The sequence below is a fragment of the Ranitomeya imitator genome, chromosome 5 (assembly GCF_032444005.1).
Source record: "Ranitomeya imitator isolate aRanImi1 chromosome 5, aRanImi1.pri, whole genome shotgun sequence".
Classification (NCBI taxonomy): Eukaryota; Metazoa; Chordata; class Amphibia; order Anura; family Dendrobatidae; genus Ranitomeya; species Ranitomeya imitator.
The window spans coordinates 567,669,945-567,687,543 of NC_091286.1; the positions used below are offsets into that span (position 1 = coordinate 567,669,945).

The following is a 17,599-nucleotide window of genomic DNA, read 5'->3' on the forward strand; positions in this document are numbered from 1 at the left end:
AAGCCCAGAGATAGGATCTGTGCTAGAAAAATGTTTTATGAGCAAGATGAAGAGATGCCTTCAGAGCGCAAACAGTAGGTACAATAACAAGCATCACCACCCTGCAGCATCGGGCTGAATGACAAGGACATAACAACAAATGTGCAGGCCATGGCACAGAAGAGCCGCTCGTAAATAATCCGCTACCAATGAGAATGTGTGCACACTACTGGAATTCTAATTGAGATATACTCCACAATGCACTAACGAGACGTAACCACAAAACCATGAAAACCGTGCAAGTCAGGACTGAAGGGACAACATCTACTCCAAAATTATCTAAATGTTTGTTTTGTCACGGAGCTATATCTGCAATTTATATTTGTTATTTTTTGCACGATAGTTTATTTCATGTTTTTCTTAAAACAAATACACACTTTTAGCTAATAAGTTTCTAGAAAGCAGTGATGTCTAGTGTCCAATCAATGATCTAATGTGTCACAAGATAACTACTCCCAGCTGTCACAATGTGGTCCAATTGTGCTTTTTGCAGTAATAGTTGCATATTTGCAGCCAGAAAAATGTTCCCAAATTTCCTTTCCTCTTCCAAAATTCCTTTTACTAATTTGATCAATATTTACAAATATCTTCCCAGAGGAGAACTCCCCCATTATAAGGGCATGTATAAAAGAGCATATTTTCGGTCCGACGGTGATCCGACAAAATATTGAATCACACACGGATCAATGTTGTTCTATTGGGTCGTGCACATGTCCGAAAAAAATTGCAGAATTGCAAAAACGCTGATCAGAGTGTCATGTGCATAATGCGTCCCATTCTCTTGGATGAGCGAATCTATGGTTGTCTGCGTCTAGTCTAATAGAGAAAGACTTGTGGAATGCATTTAATAAGGGAGACCTGCTTCAAACTTTAAATTTTTATTGGACAAAACTGCACCCTGGATATTCACACGCTGCTATTTTTTTTCCAGTTCTAAAGGGCAAGAAATATAAAATATATAGCAATACAAGAAAAGTGGATGACAAACAAACCTCATTCACACCCTGTGCTGAAATTCTGCTCAGAATCTGTGCAAAAAATTGACCTGCAGAAAGAAATTTAAATCTGGAGCATATCATTGTATGATGCAGTTCAGCAGAGATTTAACACTTTGCATTGCTGCAAAATCCAACGCAGTATAATCTACTCCAAATTCTCATACGGGACACGTGCATGCGGCTTATTTTTCAGGCAGATTCCGGTTTGAAGCCCCTTACTAGTTACAGTTTAAACAACAGTAAAAAAGCAGCAAAAAACACAGTAAGGCTATGTTCACACTTTGCGGATTCCACTGCGGATTTTTCCGCAGCAGAATTCCAAAATCCGCAGTGAAAACCCGTTGCGGTTTTTACTGCGGATTTATCGCGGTTTTTACTGCGTTTTCTTCTGCGGATTTTCATCTGCAGTTTTCTATTGGAGCAGGTGAAAATCCGCAGAAAAGAAGTGACATGCTGCGGAATGTAATCCGCAGCGTTTCCACGCGGATTTTTCTGCAGCATGTGCACAGCGTTTTTTGTTTCCCATAGGTTTACATTGTAATGTAAACTCATGGGAAACTGCTGCGGATCCGCAGCGGTCAAATCCGCTGCGGATCCGCAGCAAAATCCGCAAAGTGTGAACATAGCCTAAAGCCGCTAGTGAGGCCACATTACGAAAAAGACCTCCGAATTTTTCTTGAAGAGGCCTTGCCTAGGAAATCCATGGCAAGTCTGCCAGCGTCTTGAAGATGCAAATGAGCAGATTCTGACCTGTGTTTTCTACCAAGAAATTCAGAATCTGCACAGGAAATTCCACAGGCAAATCTGCAACGTGTGCACATAGCCAAAATACATAGACATTTTGGATTTTGATGTGGACTTGCTCAGTTTTTTTTCCTGTGTGGACATGTCCTAAAGAATGTTAAAAAAAAGAAGCTCCTTTGCTGAATCTTTTCCTACGAGAATTTAATTTTTTGCTTGTTTTGAGTCTATTTAGGTTCTAATACTTTCTCTTATAGGAGCATTGCTCTCCGAGGTATCATGTGCAACCCAATAAGGAACACAATATGGACTAACAGGGACTCAGTGTGCCACTATAGAAGAACGTGGCAATGCCTTGTGCATAAAGGCTAACATTGTATATATAAGCAGTAGATTTGTTGTCTTGCACACAGGAGCATTTGCTCATCTAGGCCTGAGTTTTCTACGAGAGCCACCACCAGTCACGGTTCCTTAACTCCCCTCACAATCAATTCTCCGAGGCCCCTATACACAATAGACTACTGGCCTAACCCATCGACATATCTGGCCAATATTAGTTTAATGTATATAGGAGGCATAAGAACATCTGCTCAGTGATCTGTAGACCCCATGACGTCCTGCTGCCAGTTGAGCAGGAGATAAAGAGTTATTATAAGCTATATATCAGTCTGACTTACACGTATGTCTAAGGTAATAACCGCAAACAGACTATAATGGATCAGGGACAATTGTGGTTTGTGTAAATCAGTGGAGAAGAGGAAGCTCTTGAGTGCTCTAGTGTTTCCCCTTGTCAGTTTTTGCGTTACTGATTTAGAGCTGCCAATTAGGACTAGAAATGGAAACGCTCTAGTGCTCAAGTGTTTTCCATTGGAAGCTTAACAAGTTGTAAGCACCTTCTTGGCAGCAGGTTGCAGTTGGCTCCCACATCTTGCTCTTAGCGGATCCCAGAATTTTCATGTTCACAAGGATCTAGAATTTATCTTACAAATTTAAATAAATATTGCAAAGAGGATCTGTCATCTCTCGAGTTGGTGTGAATTGATATGACCTAGTTCATCGGTCATGTTTGGAATTTGTGGCCGCTGAACGGGAACCGTGGGAAGCACCTGTTACCTGGCGGCATCTGCGGCTCTTCTTTTGACTGGCCGCCCAGGAGCGGCATCACATGTGTGTCACGCTGCAACAATGACGTCGTACCAAGCTGGTTAGTCAAAAGAAGAATGTAAAAGACGGCACTCCAAATGTGCAATAAAAAGAGTACACCTTTATTAGAACTGCAATCCCAATAAAAGTAACGTTTCATTCTAACAATAAGACCTTCTTCAGATGGATTCCTGAACCACAAGGTAGGCAGTGAGATGGAGAGTAGCGCAAAATAGAAAACAGTACGCAGCCCCCATGATGTGCAAAAGAAGAGCCGTGGATGTCGTCAGGTAAGGGGAGGAACTCCCATTCCTGTCCGGTGGACACAGACCGCTGTTGTGGCTGATGGAATGGGACTTAAGAATAACTTTGTACCAACTCTACTCCATGGCAACACAAGTCTCATTCATACCAGAATAATTACACAACAAAATTTTGTGGAATAAAAATTGGCCGTGATGTTTATTCTTGGGTAACTTTATGACAAAACAGCAAAAATACCAATTGAACGATTCGTATAAATAACCAAACACTCCAAGACTCTATTAACCCCTTAGTGACAGAGCCAATTTGGTACTTAATGACCGAGCCAATTTTTGCAATTCTGACCACTGTCACTTTATGAGGTTATAACTCTGGAACGCTTCAACGGATCCCGCTGATTCTGAGATTGTTTTTTCGTGACATATTGTACTTCATGTTAGTGGTAACATTTCTTCGATATTACTTGCGATTATTTATGAAAAAAACGGAAATATGGCGAAAATTTTTAAAATTTTGCAATTTTCAAACTTTGTATTTTTATGCCCTTAAATCAGAGAGATATGTCACGAAAAATAGTTAATAAATAACATTTCCCACATGTCTACTTTACATCAGCACAATTTTGGAAACAAAATTTTTTTTTGTTATGGAGTTATAAGGGTTAAAAGTTGACCAGCAATTTCTCATTTTTACAACACCATTTTTTTTTAGGGACCACATCACATTTGAAGTCATTTTGAGGGGTCTATATGATAGAAAATAATGAAGTGTGACACCATTCTAAAAACTACACCCCTCAAGGTTCTCAAAACCACATTCAAGAAGTTTATCAACCCTTTACGTGCTTCACAGGAACTGAAACAATGTGGAAGGAAAAAATGAACATTTAACTTTTTTTTGCAAACATCTTAATTCAGAACCATTTTTTTTATTTTCACAAGTGTAAAAACAGAAATGTAACCATAAATTTTGTTATGCAATTTCTCCTGAATACGCCAATACCCCATATGTGGGGGTAAACCACTGTTAGGGCGCACCGCAGAACTTAGAAGTGAAGGAGCGCCGTTTGACTTTTTCAATGCAGAATTGGCTGGAATTGAGATCGGACGCCATGTCACGTTTAGAGAGCCCCTGATGTGCCTAAACAGTGGAAACCCCCCACAAGTGACACCATTTTGGAAACTAGACCCCTTAAGGAACTTATCTAGATGTGTGGCGAGCACTTTGAACCCCCAAGTGCTTCACAGAAGTTTATAACGTAGAGCCGTGAAAATAAAAAAATCGCTTTTGTTTACACAAAAATGATCTTTTTGCCCACAAATTCTTATTTTCACAAGGGTAACAGGAGAAATTAGACCACAAAAGTTGTTGTGCGATTTCTCCTGAATACGTCGATACCCCATATGTGAGGTTAAACCACTGTTTGGGCGCACCGCAGAGCTTGGAAGTGAAGGAGCGCCGTTTTACTTTTTCAATGTAGAATTGGCTGGAATTGAGATTGGACGCCATGTCGCGTTTGGAGAGCCCCTGATGTGCCTAAACAGTGGAAACCCCCCACAAGTGACACCATTTTGGAAACTAGACCCCTTAAGGAACTTATCTAGATGTGTGACGAGCACTTTGAACCCCCATGTGCTTCACAGAAGTTTATAACGTAGAGCCGTGAAAAAAAAAATCGCATTTTTTCTACAAAAATGATCTTTTTGCCCACAAATTTTTATTTTCACAAGGGTAACAGGAGAAATTAGACCACAAAAGTTGTTGTGCAATTTCTCCTGAGTACGCTGATACCCAATATGTGGGGGTAAACCACTGTTAGGGCGCACCGCAGAGCTTGGAAGAGAAGGAGTGCCGTTTTACTTTTTCAATGTAGAATTGGCTGGAATTGAGATCGGACGCCATGTCGCGTTTGGAGAGCCCCTGATGTGCCTAAACAGTAGAAATCCCCCACAAGTGACCCCATTTTGGAAACTAGACCCCACATGGAACTTATCTAGATGTGTGGTGAGAACTTTGAATGCCCAAGTGCTTCACAGAAGTTTAGAATGCAGAGTCGTGAAAATAAAAAATATTTTTTTTTTCACAAAAAAGATTTTGTAGCCCCCAAGTTTTTATTTTCCCAAGGGTAACAGGAGAAATTGGACTGCAATAGTTGTTGTCCAATTTATCCCGAGTACGCTGATGTGCCATATGTGGGGGTAAACCACTGTTTGGGCGCACGGCAGAGCTCGGAAGGGAAGGAGCGCCTTTTTGGAATGCAGACTTTGATAGAATGGTCTGTGGGCATTATGTTGCGATTGCAGAGCCCCTGATATACCTAAACTGTAGTAACCCCCCACAAGTGACCCCATTTTGGAAGCTAGACCCCCCAAGGAACTTATCTAGATGTGTGGTGAGAACTTTGAATGCCCAAGTGCTTCACAGAAGTTTAGAATGCAGAGTCGTGAAAATAAAAAATATTTTTTTTTTTCACAAAAAAGATTTTGTAGCCCCCAAGTTTTTATTTTCACAAGGGTAACAAGAGAAATTGGACCCCAGAAGTTGTTGTCCAATTTATCCCGAGTACGCTGATGCCCCATATGTGGGGGTAACCCACTGTTTGGGCGCACGGCAGAGCTCAGAAGGGAGGGAGCACCATTTGACTTTTTGAGCGCAAAATTGGCTGTCGTGTTTGGAGACCCCCTGATGTACCTAAACAGTGGAAACCCCCCAATTCTAGCTCCAACCCCTAACCCTAATCCCAACCTGATCCATAATCCTAATCACTAACCCTAACCATAATCACAACCCTTACCCCAAAACAACCCTAATGTCAACCCTAACCATAACCCTAATCAAAACCCTAAATCCAACACACCCCTAATCCTAATCTCAACCCTAACCTCAAACCTAACCCTAATCCCAATACACCCCTAATCACAACCCTAACCTTAACCCTAATCCCAAACCTAACCCTAATCCCAAGCGTAACCCTAATGCCAACCCTAACCCTAATACCAACCCTAATCCAAACCCTAAACCTAATCCCAGCTCTAACCCTAACTTTAGCCCCAACCCTAGCCCTAACTTTAGCCCCAACCCTAACCCTAGCCCTAAGGCTACTTTCACACTTGCGTTGTTTGGCATTCCGTCGCAATCCGTCGTTTTGGACAAGAAACGGATCCTGCAAATGTGCCCGCAGGATGCGTTTTTTGCCCATAGTATTGCCGACGGATCGTGACGGATGGCCACACGTCGCGTCCGTCGTGCACTGGATCAGTTGTGTTTTGGCGGAGCGTCGGCACAAAAAAACGTTCAATGAAACGTTTTTTTGTACGTCGCATCCGCCATTTCTGACCGCGCATGCGTGGCCGTAACTCCGCCCCCTCCTCCCCAGGACATAGATTGGGCAGCGGATGCGTTGAAAAACTACAGCTGCTGCCCACGTTGTGCACAATTTTCACAACGTGCGTCGGTATGTCGGGCCGACGCATTGCGACGGCCCCGTACCGACGTAAGTGTGAAAGAAGCCTAACCCTAAATTTAGCCCCAACCCTAACCCTAAATTTAGCCCCAACCCTAACCCTAACCTAACCCTACCCCTAACCTAACCCTACCCCTAACCTAACCCTAGCCGTAACCCTACCCCTAACCTAACCCTACCCCTAACCTAACCCTAGCCGTAACCCTACCCCTAACCTAACCCTACCCCTAACCTAACCCTAGCCCTAACCCTAACCTAACCCTACCCCTAACCTAACCCTAGCCGTAACCCTACCCCTACCCTAACCCTAACCCTAACCCTAACCTAACCCTAGCCCTAACCCTACCCCTACCCTACCCCTAACCCTACCCCTAACCCTACCCCTAACCCTACCCCTAACCCTACTTTTAGCCCTAACCGCTGTTCTCCTGCCGGCCGGCAGATGGAGACAGATGGCGGGCGCACTGGGCATGCGTCCGCCATGTTCTTCTGCCGGCGGCCAGGAGGAGCAGCAAGAGGATCCAGGGACCTAGGTGAGTATGCTAGGGTCCCCGAATCCCCCTATTTCTCTGTCCTCTGATGTGCGATCACATCAGAGGACAGAGAATTACACTTTACTTTTTTTTTTTTTTTGCGGTCGCCGGTAAACAGTTAATTACCGGCGATCGCAAAACAGGGGTCGCTAAAACCGACCCCCGATCATGCTCTTTGGGGTCTCGGCTACCCCAGGCAGCCGAGACCCCAAAGATTCTCCCGGTGCCGGCCGGCGGGCGCACTGCGCATGCGCCCGCCATTTTGAAGATGGCGGCGCCCACCGGGAGACACGAGGAGCATCGGGGGAGCTAGGTGAGTATTGGGGGGCCACCTGGGACCCCTTTTCTCTGTCCTCTGATGTGCGATCACATCGGAGGACAGAGAAATTAAAAAGAGATCGCTTTTTTTTTTTTTTTTGCGATCGCCGGTAAACGGTTAATTACCGGCGATCGCAAATGCGGGGAGGGTTAAAAACCCCCCGAATCATGTTCTCTGGGGTCTCGGCTACCCTCGGCAGCCGAGACCCCGGAGAAAATCGGCCTGTGGGGGGCGCTATACACTTTTTCCACAGCGCCGTTAATTAACGGCGCTGTGGTTTAAGTACCCTTAGCGGCCGCCGTTAAAAGGCGTATCGGCGGTCGCTAAGGGGTTAAACAATCCACCCAGAGACTGGGTGATTTTCCCACAATATAAACATCACGACAAGAAGAATAGCTCAAGGGAAGGAGGGTGGTATCTTCTTTCTTCAGCAATCGCCTCAGAATGACCAAAATCTGCCAGAAACTGGCTTTAAATAATCCAGTAACGGCCCAGCAACACACTGTCCACCAATGAACAGCCGTTAAAAGGGCGCAAAAACAAGCTGGTCTAAACCAGAATATCTAAAAATAGCACAAACTTGACCAGCAGTTTGCCTCAGAATAAACCCTTAATAGAACTATGGCTTCAATAATATTCACAGCCTGTGTGGCCATGTGACCCCCCCCCCCCCTTATTCCCTAATTCTTATGGGGGGGGGGACTGCCATTCTCCTCATATGACGATTCTGGAGCATCTTTTCTCATAGTTCTGCAATTTGCTGTTTCTCTATTATTCCTGGTGAAAATTTTTAAATAACTTAACAATTCTTTGTTACCATGACTGCAGTATTATAGAGGCTTCCCTTTCTGAGAAGTTCCCCTGATTTGCCAAACCCAATATTCCCAGATTCTCTCTAATAAACAAACAAAACACCATTTTGGATTAAGAGGATCTTAGAGCTCCAAAACCTGGAGGAAACCCCCCAAAATTATATATATATATATATATATATATATATATATATATATATATATATATATATATATCCAGCCTTACACCCAGCTGCAACCACAGGTTCGAGGAAACCTCAAGGCCAGAAAACATTTTTCATTCACCGACTCCCAGGGACCATCCATCCCCCTGAGAGCCTCAGGCAATTACTAAAATTCCAAAACCAATAGGAGGTTCCCATCTTCATGATGTACAACCCCCACAAAATACTTTGACACCAACTTCAAGAACCCCATCCCGCCTGCCTGCCGAAATGACACCAAAAACATTAACCATAAACCAATTAAAATCCACCTATTCACCTTTAACAATAATAATAGAAATGGGCTCGGGAGTCGGGACCTTTCTGAATGGTGACTACTGCAGATTAGGAGGCCACCTCCCCCTCCTATGCTTTATAGCCGCTCACTTTCTCCAGTTGTAACCCTCAGCTCCTTTTCCACCCCTCCCCTTAAAATTTTCACTTCCACTTAACCTCCCCACAACCTCGACATTAACCCCATGTTCTGCCCTACATAGCTGAATCATGGGTCACTGCACCCATGGCTCTGCCGGGGCTATATTTTCCCTTTCCCTTTGACAAATGGGTGTGTCCCTACAGAATGAGGCTGCCGTCACACTAGCAGTATTTGGTCAGTATTTTACATCAGTATTTGTAAGCCAAAACCAGGAGTGGAACAATTAGAGGAAAACTATAATAGAAACATATGCACCACTTCTGCATTTATCACCCACTCCTGATTTTGGCTGAGAAATACTGATGTAAAATACTGACCAAATACTGCTAGTGTGACGGCAGCCTGACTCTGTTACAGCTGATTGGATAGTGTCAGACTGTGCAGGGTTACACCTGCAACAGGTAACACCCAGTTGCAGATGTATACAGAACTTTTAACGAAGAGTACCATAGGAAAAGCACAATGCAAAATTCTAAAGGAAGATGCTCCAAAATTATTATTTCATGATGGAGCAAAGATCCCAATAAAGCCTACATGTCAGAGGCGCTGAACGGTCGGCACGTGGGGAGCGACACATCATAGACATACGAGCAACTTAGCTTGGGACATGCTTGAGACCTAGGCGTCAGCACCTTAAAACTAAAAGGAACGCGTGGTGGATAAGGCAGGGACCAGCGGCAGCAGTACAGGTGAGGGGTGAGGTAAGTATAATATTTTATTTTTAACAGTGTTCCCAGTCCTCCATTTTATTATGCTTTAGGTTCTGGGAGAGCACAGAGCATAACAAACATGTTTTACTGGTATTCAGGGCACTTTTGATTCATATCAAATAAGTTGGATGTTAGTCAAATTTCCTGGATGAATTAGAAGGGAACCTGCCACGTGAAAAAAACGCTATTAACCTGCAGATATGGGGTTAATCTACAGGTTAATAGCATTTTGAAACTGCCTGACTGACAGCTCAGCATAATGGCCGGCTGTCAGTCAGTGTGGGGGGCACGGTTACAGCACCACCCCTCTGACTGAAATTGGAATGCTATCAGGAGGAATAAACTTCATTTCCTACCGGCAGCCGAGCAAGTTCACAACGCTAATAACCTGCAGGTTAACCTGATATCTGCAGGTTAATAGCGTTTTTTTACATGACAGGTTCCCTTTCAAGCAACGCACCTGAATTTGAAATATGTGAGATTCGCTTATCTTGGATTTTAAATTAACAACATTTAAAAAACTTGGCTATGGTTTTCTTTTCTTTTAAATTGGCTCCACACCTATCCATTCTTTGGACTGAAATGCAATACTTTACAAATTCTGCGCATGTGGCACTAATTTTGGAAAAAGCCGCCATGTTTCTCTAATTTCACACACCACTTAGTTGATACTTAGCCATAAAACTATAACCTCCAATAAGAGAACTAGAAAAAGCAGGAGCAAATAAAATGCAAGTTCCTTTACCACAGAATATACCGTATACAATTTTTTTGCAGCAAATACAAACTGTGCTGCAGGTGTAATTTCACCATGAAAATCCAGCAACTTTGCTACATGCATGTGTTCTTATGATGATGCTGGGTGACCCTATAATATACATATACATTCATTTTTAGCATAAAAAAATAAAATAAGTGGTTGTCCACCTTTAGGAGCCAATTTTTCTTCAAAGTGCATGTAATTGGTGCTAAAATATTTCTTTTTCATTTAGGGTTCATTAAACATTTTGGACTGTTTGTCTTCTGTAGCTGCAGAATGGTTTTACTGAGAATCCATTAGTCAACACGCTTTTACTGTCTACAACCACGTTCACACATTCAGTATTTGACAACAGTATTTGTACTGACCAAATACTGCAAGCATGAATGTGGCCTAATGAGGAGTTTGTAATACTTATCTGTGTTTTCTGAGCGTCTCTCAGCTGTTTTATGACCACAGACCACATCAAACATGACCTCAGCCCCCCAAATGCCAATTAAACAGCATAAATATTTATATAGGGGAAAGAGCCCCTATAAAAGTCATACCAGGGATATACAGTTTAACTTAATATCTTCTGAAAAATGTACTTTTATTTAATATGGAAATTAGGATGCTTTGTTGCACCCTTGGTGTGGCCTATGGCTTAGTACATCATTGCGCCCTCTGATTTGCATACTAAAGCCAATTCTTTGTCTTGATTGATAGCGCTTTGGGAATGCTGTCTAATATCAGCTCACATGTTGAGCTTGCACACCGACACTGGTGTTGTCTGTAGTTCGGTAGTGCGCTCCAAGTGTCAGTACGGGTGTGCTCTGAAGCCTGGAACCTGTACGTCTGTAAGGAAGGAGACCAGGCTGTGGGTACCTATGAGACACCGGGTCCGGAACTGCCGAGGCCACGTCCAGTGTTGCAGGGGGGAAGGAAATAGGAGCCAGACAGGACCCATGACCTAGAAAGAAGGGGCGTGGTAAGCGAGGGGAAGAGGGAGAGTCAAGTGTGGGAAAAGACAGAGGGTTCCCGCCGAAGGGAAAAGAGAACAGGAACCTGCTGCGTGCTGCAGAGAGAGACAGACTACAGAGCAGAGACCCAGGACGGGCCCAGTGGGGACTCCAGGGTACCAGTGAGTGTGCAGAGAGACAGGTACCAAGGGAAGTGCGGCACCCCAGGGTCCTGGTCGTCACAGTAGTGTCGCTTTCCTCCCAGGGAGAATGATACTACGTTTGGAGGCAAGGAAGGATTACTGCATCCAGGTATCACAAACATGTAACACATTTCATACTCCAGGCCACCAGGGGGAGCCTCTGCTCCTATTTACTAGGTGACTACCCATATATATATAACTGGCAGTCTGTAGGGAAAGTCAGTCAGTCTTTCAGGGAAGCTGTTCCTGGCAGGAGCGAATTCCTGTTAGAGGACAGAGGGTCCACGGAGCTGTGCATGCCCACAGAGCTGCAGCTCCCAGAAAGACATTTGAAGGCCGAATTGTTTGCAGTGAGCATGCAAGAGAGGAAGCACAGGAGAGGAAATCAGAAGGGGACCAGCTCCGAACAGGCTGCCTCCTTCTGAGGTGCAGAACACCGGTAGCCGGGACACCGAGGTAGTAAGGACCTCTATGCCTTACTTTAGAGACCGGCAGGACAGCTAATTGCATGTTACCTGTCTGCACCTACACACAGGAGGCACGGTGACACCCCACAGAGCCAGGTTATCTAAGAGACCCTATAAACAGGCTCAAGTCACCAGTCATACGGGTTTTGTCCTATTCTATATGGGGGACAGAGAGAGATAACATCTGTGAGGACCTTATGAGAGGCTTAGCAGTAAGGGACTACACTACCACGGCGCTAGAGGAAAAGGTTTTTATTCTCCACTTGGACAAGGGGACTCTGGACTTGCCTCCAAACTGGCCGGACCCTGCCTGCTCTGTGGTCTGGTGCTCTGGACTGTGGATGCTGAAGTCTTCAGTAAAGGTAAAGAGACTGCAACCCTGTGTCCTCGTTCTTCTCTGGGCCACTCACCATTGACTATCTATACACCGAGAGCCCTGGGGATACACTTCACCTGTGGGAAGGTATACCATCTAGCTGCCATAACATCACCACAGCAGCGTCGGTCACCCTGACCGAATACCACAGGGGGCGTCACGAACATAAACTTTATCCCTTTAAAGACCTTTCCCTTTTATACGGATGTCCCAGGGCCACGAACAGGGTCAGCCACCGTGACATACCCCTTTGCGAACACCGGACCCGGTACCGAGTACCCCACAGCCCTGAGGGGCGCTCCAGAAGCGTCGCGATGCGGCTATCCAGGTACCAGCGGGTGTGCTGAGAGTCGGGTGCCAAGTGCAGCATTGCGGTGCAGGCATCCAGGTATTGGCGGGTGCACAGGAAAGCACACGCCAAGTAGAAACTTGTGCAGAGCTTGACACACACTCTGCAGTTCAATGGACTAGGGGCTCAGCGGGCAAAACCGGTGACCACCCACTGCCGCCAGAAGCGGGACCGTGTGTTGGGCGGGGAAGCCTGAAGACGCAGTGTCTGAAGACTGCAAGCGGCTAAGGGACAGCGGAGTCACGATAAGTTAAATTTGATAGAAAGACTGATAGGTGGAACCACAATTACACTGCTTAACCTGTTTTCCTCCTTTCTGTTCACTCCCTGCGAGGAGTTCATTATTCCTAATTAAACCACACTCTTGTTAACCCTTGCTCTGTGCCTCTGCGTTACTGTATCTGTTTACCTGCTTTACACGTCTGCGGACGACTCATCAATGCACTAGGAGCTGCATTGAGAGTGGGGCTTCAATGAGGAGGAGAGGGCATTGTGACATGTGACTGCTGTCTGCTGCGCCCCCAGCATGTAGTGTGCGCACCCACACTGACACTTGTAGTGCGCCGCTTCTGTTTTCCAGTGTCAGTGCGCAAACACGGACACACAACCTGTTTGACAAATAGGAGGTCATAACGATGCACTAAAGCAGGGGAGGAGAATCTTTTTTCTACCAAGGGCCATTTGGATATTTATACCATCCTTCGGGGGCCGTACAAACTCCGACCACAAAGTACATCCTGACTCTGGCACTGGTTTCAGGACGTAATCTTTCATTCATGCCCTTCAGTGGTCAGTAGTGAACACTGTGTGTGTGCTAACAGAGCAAGAAGAAATTAATGAGCAGGTGGCAATCAAAATACACCTCCCTGCCCAAGAATGCGGTCCCTGAGAATCTGCCCGGGGGCCTGATAAAAGGTCATTGAGGGCCGTAAATGGCCTGGGGGCCTGAGGTTCCCCACCCCTGCACTAAAGCATCGGCCACGCCAAGGATGCACTGCATTTGTATATTAAAATAAAAATATTATGTTAAACTTTATATTCTCGGCATGACTTTTATAGGGGCTATGTCACCTATATAAATATATCTGCAGTTTAATTGTCATTTTGGCGGTGCCAGACTCCTTTTAATGAAACCGAATAGGAAAAATGACTTTTAATATCAAATATATGCGTTTAAGTAAAAGAAGTAAAAACGTTCCCAAAAGGTGGAGAACCCCCTACACGCTCTTCCATCACTGAGAGTGACAAATTGCCTAAAATGAGGGATTACAGTATGAGCAGCCAACTGGGACAGATCTATATTTGAGCACAGCTACACCGGGCGGCCTCGTGTGCTTGTTTGTTTTCCGCGCACACAAGCAATCCAGACACAATCACATTTAATACAACAGATGCACAGCAAGCAAAGCGACGCTCATCTCAGAAATACGTCTTTATATAGTCACCTCCCACGCATTCGTGTTTAAAGTGTGTCCGAACATTGTGCCCTCGGCTAAATTTAATGAAAAAGTCTTTGATGTGAATCCCAAAAGGTCCTTAGTGAACACAAAAAAAGACGACTTAGTCAATATGGGCCTCTCTGCCTCTTCTAGCTACGGGTTATTATGTGTCACAGCCATGTAGGTGTACGTATACTTGCAGGATGTAACGCACAAATGTGAATAGGCATGTCAAAGATTTCTGTGCACCCACAGGGACCTGGAGATAAAAATGTAACGTGGTTATAGAAAAATGACACATGTACTTTGGCACTCACACCCACTGCTAACTACCTCCGGAGACACCTGTGCATTACACCCGCACTTCTCGGCAAGTAGGGGTGAGTAGCGATACCTCTAAACACCCGCCATAAGGTGCAGAAAAAGGTGATGTAGGAGATACGAGCATGAACGGCCAACGATGGCAATGGCAGAAGGACATGCATTATAATCCACACACAAACACCTACACATGTCGCTGACTGTCAGCAGTGTGCTCGCTTTCTATATTTAGCTGTCAGTATCGTACGCTCTCCTCCCAACCCCATCTCTCTCACCCTTCGATGGGATCTTCCTCGTATGGGCTTGGAGGGTCACAAGTAAGTACATCCCCCTCCTCGGACAGTGCCTGAGGCTCCATGCTGCACTCTCTCAGACAGTCAGAAGTGCGCCGAGAGTGCAGGGATACTGCCTGCCAGCCAAGAGACTGCACTCCCGGAGGTTACCAAGGAAACGGGAAGGAAAAGACTCTACGGATGGAGATTGGGGGGGTCTCTGCGCTGCATTAAGTGGAGAATAATGGAAGAAGAAAGAAAAAAGATAGAAAAAGGAGGGATAGATAAAAGGACAGAAATAGGTTGTCTGGGGAGGAAAGGAAGAAATGAAGAGGGAATGCCAAAATCAGTGAAGAGAGAACAGGAGAGAGGAGGAGAAAAGAGAGGGAGTGCGTGGATTCTGGGAGGAGGGAGCACAACAGAATAGGTGTTTATGGAGCAGACAGAAATAGACTGTAAAACAATGCGGAGTAGAGAGGCTGCCATTCACCAGGACGGTGCCGCACTTCTGCAATCTGAAGGATGGATCTATGACCCGATAACCTAATTTTTTTTGCCAACGGAGGGACGGAAGTCTTACTAAAAATTGGGAAGACAGACAGGTGGATGGACTGGAGGAGGAGGGGGCTGATTGGGAAGTGTACACTGTGTCAGTGACAGAAACCTGGCAGAGGTGGAGTCAGCTGCAGAACGTACTACTCGCAGACCCCTGTGTCCAGAGCCCGCAGAATCTGCAGCAGAAGCTTTCATGCCTTTATTTGACTTTTTCACAGATTCATGTACAGCATTTTGATGCATTTTGATTTTGTCGTGTTGTTTTTTGGTTTATTTTTTAAAGGGAACCGGTCAGGTTGAAAATGGGATCTGATCTGCAGGCAGGATGTTATAGAGCAGGAGATGATCAAAGTGACAGACATTTTTGTGGGAAAAGTTTCAGTAAAACTTGTATTTTATACATTGAAATCCCTGGAGTCTGTGATCATAAGAGTCCAGTGGGCGGTCCCACTCAGTGATCAACAATCCCTGAGTAGGACCACCTACCGGACTTGAATACATACAGGGATTTAAAGAGGTTGTCCACTACTTTAATATTGATACCCTATCATGAGAATGTGTCATAAATGTCTGATATGTGGAGGTGCGACCCCCAGCATTCCCGCAGATCAGCTGTTTTTGGTGTTGGCGAGGGCCAGAACTGCTCAGTTACGGAGCTGCACAGCACAGCGTCACCGACTGTATAGTGTCCACATCCGGGTACTGCACATCCTCCCACTATTCAAATCAATAGGGAGCAGATGTGCAGTATCCGACCGTGGCCACTATTCTGTCGACAGAGCTGTGCGGTGCAGCTCTGTAACTGAGCAATTCTGTCCGCCGCTGACACCAAAAACAGCTGATCAGAATGGTGTCGCACCCACACCCATCAGACATTGTTGACCTAACCTAAGGAAAGTTCATCAAATTAATAAAGTTGAACTGAATATTTAAGAACAATCCTATATAACATTCTGCTCAGCTTCTACTTCTTTACACCATGCTGTCTTGCCTACAGATAAAAAGAGAACCTGTCCGTGCAGTCTAATGTAAAAAATCATAAACACTGTGGTCAATAGGGTGAAATGCTGAAAAGTCTGCAGACAACTGCATTTTTGTTTTTACGTTTGTGCCATTTGCATGTGTAACACCCCATGTTCCTGTTTATTACAGTGGCATTGCTTAACTCACAGGGAGAGTGATGTCACACTTGGAAGCAAGGAAGGATCCCTTCATCAGCTATCACAAACATGCAACATGTTCTTACTCCAGGCCAGAAGGGGAGCTCTGATCCAGTTTGTGGGTGGCTCCCCTATATATATTCTGGCTGTAGGGAAAGTAGTCGGTCAGTCTGTCACAGAGCAGTGAGGAGAGAGGGAGACACAAAGAGAGTCAGCAAGACAGAGGGGCCGTGCAGCCACGTGAGGTGCTGCAGCTCCTGGAAAGGAGAGAGAAAAGGACGGAACAAGCTGTAGAGAGCATGAAGGAGGAAAAGGAGCAAAGGAGAGTGAAGAGCTGGAGAGAGAAGCTGTGACTGAGCTTCCTCCATGCTGAGCGCAGATACTGGTATCCGAAAGACCGAGGTTGTGGGAGTAACTTCATGCCCCACGGCAGAAACCGGTGGACAGCTGGACTTCAAGTCACCTGTCCACCATTAACACCCGAGGACACAGTAGCAGATAGAGCCCAGGTCGTGATAGAGATTCTGTAAAAAGGCTCAAATTACCTGACATACGGGTAGTGTCCTACCAACAAGGGGGACAGAGAGAACGTGAGGACCCTGTGTGAGGCCTAAGGCAGCAAGGGACTACAACACAGCGCGTAGTGGAAGGCTTCCAACCCCACCTGGTAAGGGGGATTCCAGATTCGCTTCCAAGCCGGCCGGACCATACCACAGTACCCTGGACTGTGGCTGCCTGAACTCTACAGTAAAGTGGTAAAGAGACTGCAACCCTGTGTCCTCCGTTTCTTTCTACACCACCTACCACCTGTCGCTACTACACCGGGAGCCCTGGGGACCCAGCTTCACCAGTGGGAAGCCATACCAACCCTGCTGCCATAACATCACCCCAGAGGACCCCTTTATGCAGCATTGGTCATCTCCGACCGAGTACCACAGGTGGCGTCACAAACTTTTATAATTCAACAAACCCCTTTAAAGACTTTTCCCTTAACATGGGCGCCCAGGGCCATGGAGAGGGTCACCGCTGCTGTGACACATTCCTTTAAGTACTGGACCCGTTACTTAGTACCCCACGGCCCTGGCAGGAGTTCCA

At 45.5% G+C, this 17,599-nt stretch overlaps 1 protein-coding gene across 4 annotated transcripts in view; it reads right to left on the reverse strand.

Moving 5' to 3' along the window:
- NGEF (neuronal guanine nucleotide exchange factor) overlaps window positions 1-17,599 on the reverse strand; it is a 248,634-nt gene that overhangs the window by 130,777 nt on the left and 100,258 nt on the right. The window contains exon 1 of one of the 4 annotated variants that reach the window (XM_069727766.1): window positions 14,793-15,301. The exons of 2 other annotated variants lie outside the window; for them this stretch is intronic. In XM_069727766.1, the coding sequence (XP_069583867.1) occupies window positions 14,793-14,875 (83 nt within the window). In that variant the 5' untranslated portion in view covers window positions 14,876-15,301. Of the gene's footprint in view, window positions 1-14,792; window positions 15,302-17,599 lie in introns of those variants that run through there. One more of the 4 variants, XM_069727765.1, reaches the window with a different exon arrangement.